A 7167-nucleotide genomic window follows, 5' to 3' on the forward strand; every position below is an offset into this window, starting at 1 on the left:
TGAAACGTTTAATTAAATAAAAGAGAAGATATTACTTTTACATTTCTCCCAAATTCCAAATGAAATCATGGTCATTTAGAACATTTGCAGAAAATAAGAAATTGCTAAAAAAAAATGCAAACAAACTATGCAAACTAAAAAGAACTTTTAGACCTCAAATAATGCAAATAAGTTAATTTTATAAAGTTTTAAGAGTTCATAAATTAAAATTTAGTATGTATTTGATTTATTAAGGTGTAGGAAGAAGATAATTAAGTCCTGGTTATATAAGTCGTCCATACGACTTAAGTATCTAGTTCCCGCGATTTAATTGTCTCGTTTCCATGTTTTAATAAGTCGTGGCTACGCATCTTAGAAGCCCCGTAATTTTGAACATTTTGATATATTTCAATTTGAGGCATTATTTCTTCATAAAGCAGCCCTTTTCGGGAACAGCCCTAGCTAGGCGTCCTATTTAGGGTACAAGTGCGCGTATGGGAACACAGCCACAGTGCCGAACCACAACAAGGAAGCGCGTGCCGTCCGCCGCGTATGAATGAATGTAGCGTTAGCTACAGCTGTTAAACTGGGGGTTTAATAAGCCAAAGAATAGAGAAAGATGAGTTTAATAAGTTCACAGTTTCGCTGCAGGAACAGACCTTTAGTTCTCGCTGCTCTCAGTGTGATTATGTTCCGCGCGTCGTTTTGTAAGAACACGAAACCGTCGGTACCAGCGATCGCGACTTACTTTGGGACCAAATGTAGATACGAGGAAGTGAATCCGCAGTTAAGAGAGGATATTTTATATGTGAACGAGACTCTAATGGCACCGCCGTCCCCAGACTGCCGCGCAGTCCACCTGGTGGCAGTGATCAGACACGGAACTCGATATCCTACAGTTAAGAACATTAAGAGGATGGCCCGGCTGTATGAGCTGATCAGGACTGAGGCCACAGGCTCTGACTGGTGGCTGAGCTACATTCAGAGAGAGTGGAGGATGTGGTACACTGAGGATATGGACGGTAAACTGGTGAAGAAAGGCAAGAACGACCACAGACATCTGGCTGTGCGGTTGGCCAAGTCATTTCCAGGCCTGATTTCAAAGAAGAACCTTGTTGGAGACCGCATTGAGTTTATGACCAGCTCTAAACACAGATGTGTGGACAGTATCAAGGCTTTTCAGGAGGGACTCCATAAGCACTGGGATCTGAAAGGTTCTAGGATGTCTTATCATGTTCTTAAAGACACACAGTGAAGACCTGTATGGGTAGTCCAACTAAGAACCTGTTTTTTTCCCCCTAAGTTTCCCATTTTCTTCCTAATTTACATGGTCAATTACAACTCCCCATATCACTAGTAATGCCCCAACACAAGGAGGGTAAAAAAGAAACTAGCACATGCTTTCTCTGACACATGTGAAGTCAGCCACCGCCTTCTTTTAAACTGCTGCTGATGTAGCATTGCTGAGTAGCAAGCGCATTTGCAAGAAAATCGCAGCGACTCGGTTCTGATACCTCAGCTCATCATCCTTTGGAGTGATGTGGGGAGAAAACACCCAGAGAGAGAGCAAGGCCAATTGTGCTCTCTCAGGGTTCTGGTAGCTGATGGCAAGCTACATGAACTGGATTTGAACCAGCACTTAGCCCTTTAGAACCTGAAAGTTTTGTCCATTCGGAAGACCAAACTGGGTTCCAGTAAAAAAAAAAAAAACAGTATTTAAACCCATCTAGCCAACCTATCTTTGAAAAGTGTCCCAAAATCAGATTTAATTTACTTACATAAGATCAAAATTACTAGTGTTACAATAAAGTAGGTACATTTTTTAACAAGAGTGGATGTCTGCATATACAGTATTTGAGCTGTAGTGTAATGGTAACAAAATATATTCTTAAAAAAAGTTATTTAGTAAAGGCAATGGTTCTACAACCCAAAGAACCATTTGGATACATTCATTGTTCTTTTACTGGTGAAAGGGTTCTTTGTATTGGAGGACAACCTATTGTAAATTGTTGTTTTTAGCACTAAAAAGGGTTCCCTTGTCGCTACGAGTCAGAAATGTTGTTTTGCTTAGACTGTAGTGAGAAAACATTCAACGTAAACAATGGTTCTAGATTTTTTTATTTACTGAATTTACTTAGTTTACATCAACAATTTGCCAGTAAAGAAAAACCTGTAGAATTGGAACAGAACTTCTGGATTTTAGATGGTCCAACCTGCCTGGACTTTACTGCTAAAGGTGTTTTTTATTCAGATAAAAAATATACCCTATACTGTTAATCCATCTGACCACCATAGCATGGCCTTTTCACAGGTCATACTGGTTGATTAGTTGGTCATTCTGGTAGACCAGTTTTGTTATGCTAGGTAACTTGTTCTCCCAGTTTGTTCATGCTGGTAAACCAGCTTAAACATGAACTCGGAAAATAATTTAGCTTATTCTGGTAAAGAACTACACCAGACCTGTTTCTTTAAATCCATGTAAATTCATACCATCTCTGTTTGTTGTCTGATTTCCATTTCTCTGATCTTTCCAGGCATGGAGTTCAAACACTATGTGAATGATTCGCTGATGAGATTTTTCGACCAGTGCAAAAAATTTGTTGAAACTGTTGAGAACAATAAGACCGCTTTGAAGGAGGTTGAAATTTTCAAGTCATCAAAGGAGATGCACGAAGTCCGGATGAGGATGGCCAACCGCTTGAAGATTCCATACAGCGAAATAACCTCAGGTTACTGGATTATATTTACATAGTAAATATTAATTGGTAACACTGCTATTTATTCAGAAAAAAATGAAGCAAATATGTCTTTGAGCATTTAAAATGCTGTAAGTACATTAACATGCCACATGTTGTACCCTATTGTGTCCTATGAATTTGTCATGTCTGATGGAAGTTAAAGGATGTTGCAAGTGACACTGTGAAATGAAAATGTTTAATGAAATATCCCATCCATCAGACTCACTATTAGACTTTCCCCCTTAAACTCTGATAATACACATTGCCGTGCCATGAACATGCTGTCTAGCATTAAACTGCAGTGAATAAATATCCCCTTTTACACCTTATACAGTGGTGGGCTTTCTCAAGCTGTCCCTTGATTTAACACTTTATAAGCAATTCACATACTGCTATCCCATGACTTTTGGCATGTCAGTGTACAATGGTTCTGTTTAATATATACACATAAATATTGTGGTCATATTGTCAGTTTAATGATTGTAATAATAATAATGTAATTTAACTTTTTACAGAAATGGTTGAAGCTGCTTTTTTCCTGTGCGCTTATGAGTTTGCAATTAAATCTGAGAATACCGCATGGTGCAATCTTCTGGATGAAACAGACGCTGAAGTAAGCATTTTCTATAATCTTTCTTTGAGTCATACTTCAGAAACAGTGGCTTGTAAAACGTTTGGTAATGTAGTTCATTTTTTATTAATTTTAACAAACAATTAATTACGATTAACCTGTATTTTGTTTATATTTTAAGGTGATTGAATATAAAAATGATCTGAAGCAGTACTGGAAAAGAGGATATGGCCATGAAATTAACAGCAAATCGAGCTGTGCCCTCTTTCATGACCTCTTTAGACGACTTGACCAGGCTTCCTATGACTACAGGTTAGTCTTTCAAGATAATTCTAGTTATTCTGAGTGGTGGGAAATGAAATGGTTCTATTATAGGAAAATTATAGGCTCAGAAATGTTTTAATGATGGTGATGGTAAAGAAATTTACAAGAAAAAAATACTGTTTTTGTCTTCTTTATTTTTAATCCTTAGCTAAGAGGATAATGTGTCTAATAAACTCTAAACGTCAGTAGTTTCAAAATGTGCCCAAAACTTCTCTTAACCCATTCTTACTGTATCCAGGCTTTCATTAGGGTCACACAATCTCTTTGACGAGATTGAGATATTTTTAAAAATAAAAAAAAATTCACCATGTAGGTAAATGTCTGTAAATATGATTTTTCTAAATGCAAGTTGAGTCAAATCTTTCTGTTTTGTGTGTTTTGATGCCATGCCTGATTACAGTAGCCCACATGATCAAAAGATTATTTATATAATTGTAGTTAATGGAAGACACATTTTTTCTGATAAAACTTCATAATTACTTTTGTCAATTGTTTAAGTGAAAACCTGGCTAATATATGTATGGTTTATTGTTTATGCTTATAGATTATCATAGTCTTGTAAGTATAGATAGGTTTTTAGCACATACAATTTTTAAAAAAGTTTTTTGGATGACTTGACTTTTAGTGACTGTTAGAAATGTTAACCCAAAGCCCAAAAAACAAATAGTTTAAAACTAATGGAGCAAAACAAACACTAAAACTAGCACAGTGCATTTCACATTACCATGTTCTTAATAAATGCATTTATGCACAACTTGTGACCTTCAGCTGTACTTTAGACCCCCTAAGGCTTACACTGGAAATCTATATTCATGAGCTGATTGCATTAGTTTATTGGACAAAAGTAAACAAGGAAGCAATTTTAAAAAAATATATATTTTTTTAGATTAACATATTCACCAAGATTTTAGATACACTGGTAGAATAAAAATATAATTGTCATCTGTATTAATGGCAAAATTATTTAAATTAAGAAGATGCATTTTAAATAAAGAAGGAATGCAACAAACCGAGAATTAGCTCACTAACTCAGCAACCTGACTTTGTTGTATACCATATAAAGTATGGTTATTTTGTAAGGGCTGAATGGTAACTTTGGCCTCCTTTTCCACCTGTCGAACAGGTTAGGAGCATGTGGGAGATTTTACCTTACGTGGCACAGATTAGCTGACACAAGTCCGACTAAGCAGTTTTCTTGTTTGTATTTCTGGTATTAGGAACTACAGAAAGATAAAGAAACCAGTCAGCAAAGCTGCAGCAGAGATATTGGCTTTCTTGTTCAGTCTTGTACATAAAGGTTTCTTTGGAATAACATCATGGACATAACAGTTTTGATTTACAGTCATGTTCCTACAGTAAGAAAAACATGAATGAGCTGCTCATTGAACATTTAACTGATTACATTTTTAATTGCCATTAAATTTGTATTTGTCATGTAATTAAATGGCCAACATCATGCAACATGAAGATAACAAAAAAAGGCTGTAACTACTCTCTCTGTATTTTCTTGTGAACTGGTCAGGTTCGGAGAACTGACTAAGGCAGTCACCATCCAGGTTGGTCATGCTGAGACTTTGCTGCCTCTGCTGTCTCTGATGGGTTTTTTCAGGGATGAAACTCCACTGACTGCAGAGAACTTCTCACAGCAGCATGGACGCAAGTTTCGCACCAGTGGAATAGTGCCTTACGCAGCAAACCTGCTGTTTGTCCTGTACGAGTGTAGCGACGGCTTCAGACTGCAGTTCTACCTGAACGAGAAGCCGATGTTTTTTCCTAACATAAATCACCCAGCTCCACTGTACCAAACAATCAGGAACCAGTACTCTTATCTCCTAGATGGCTGTGATTTTAAGAAGGAATGTGAACTGCCTAAAGTCACGCTCAAGAACACAGAACTGTAACTATGGTGGGGGTCGGTGCAGCCCTGGGGCTGAAGGTTTCAGTGGATTCAGTGTGAGTTTGCACTAAAAGAAATAGATAAAGACTCGCATTTTAGATTGTTAATTGTTTCTTTTTTTACTTCTAGTGTGTGTGATTGGCTGACCAAATAAGTTTTTTTAACTAGTTTTTTTATTTATTTTTTTCTTTTGGTTAAAAGTGTCATCATGGGATAGAAATTTTCTACAGATTTGCCAAATATCAAATTGCCAAAAGTGACGGTTGGACCCCTTTTGTAAAGCCTAATGGACTTTTCTTAAGTGACGTCCTTTTTTAAAATTATAATAAAAAGATTCTTTTCCACAGCCCAGATGTGTTTTGTTGTGAAAATATGCCTAATCCTGCTCAGAATTAGTTTAGCATTTAAAGGCCTATTATGATTATTTATCAAACATCTAGTCTGTCCACATCCTCTTTACATCAGGTTTACATATTTGACAAACACAAATAAAAGGTTGCATTAGGAATACATTTACATTTTTATAGCTTTGTAGTAAGTAGTTACGTTTTGATTCAATCAAAATGATGTATTGTTAAATATATTTCCAGTTGCTAAATATTCACAGCATTCCCTAATGTTAATCTTATTTAGATCAAATCTTGTTTTCAAGCAGAAACGATATTTCTGGAATGTTAGTTATTCTAGTTTTGGCATTTCTGTTCTGTTCTGTTTTCAGTGGTTTACATTTTAAAGGGATCTCTGTGTATTTACTTACCGTACATACATACATAAAGGTGTGTCTCCATTGTAGATTTTGGTAGTGGTGTGTGCACTTCCTTTAACTAAACAGACTGAAAAGACAGAATAATGTGTACCAAACTATGACTTATTTTATTTTATGTCCTATTTAAGTGTTTCCTTTAACAGAGCAACGGAGGATTTAGAAACGGCACGGCTCAGAGCAAGTGTGTGTTTAGAGAGCTAACTGCAGGTTTAAGTTAATTTTTTATCATACTTTGTATTAGTTTATTATTTTTTCACAAACTGGCTGTAAAGTAATGTTAGCTGAGCTAACTTCGCCTTAGCAAAAATACCCGCAAACAAGCAGCAGCTGAGGGTAGCATCATTAGTACAATTAACATCAACTGATTAAATTGACACTACACAAATCCAATAAAATCCATTAAAATGGGTGATTCTGAGCATTATTCTGATCATATTTGTTATGTTTGGAGTAGGGTACAGCAAATACTAAAATGGACCCATTACAATGCACACTATGTTAATGTAGCTTTATATACAGGATCCAGGCAAAATGTGTTTTCAGCCCCAGTTTTGAAGTTTTTACACCATAAAACGTTTTTTACACGTTTTAAAAGAAAAAAATGTTAATATTATTCTGTGGCTGTAATATAGAATAATTTTATGTACTGTAAATACGTCACATTAAAAGCCAGCCAGGTTAAAGTGCAAACTAACTCCACCCCTGGGAGAAGTTGTAATGTTTGCACACACCTCCCTGTCTGCCAGATTGTTCATAAACAGTTGGCAGCAGGAACAAAGTTTACATTTCCATTGGTAGCAGAGGTGTGTGCATTGTTTGTATATGAAAAGTTTAGTCTCCCCAAATATATTTAAAACTTTTTTGCATAAAAACTTTTATGACGTGACCAAGT

At 36.1% G+C, this 7167-nt stretch overlaps 1 protein-coding gene across 1 annotated transcript; it reads left to right on the forward strand.

Moving 5' to 3' along the window:
* Positions 1-476: 476 nt before the first annotated feature.
* minpp1b (multiple inositol-polyphosphate phosphatase 1b) lies at positions 477-5855 on the forward strand. Its single transcript, XM_007251158.4, has 5 exons — positions 477-1193; positions 2514-2708; positions 3233-3330; positions 3470-3600; positions 5135-5855. Exons 1-5 carry the CDS (start codon positions 599-601, stop codon positions 5511-5513), a joined length of 1398 nt encoding a protein of 465 aa, XP_007251220.2. The 5' UTR covers positions 477-598; the 3' UTR covers positions 5514-5855.
* The last annotated feature ends 1312 nt before the right edge of the window (positions 5856-7167 follow it).

Source organism: Astyanax mexicanus, chromosome 15, assembly GCF_023375975.1.
Source record: "Astyanax mexicanus isolate ESR-SI-001 chromosome 15, AstMex3_surface, whole genome shotgun sequence".
NCBI classification, from domain to species: domain Eukaryota; kingdom Metazoa; phylum Chordata; class Actinopteri; order Characiformes; family Acestrorhamphidae; genus Astyanax; species Astyanax mexicanus.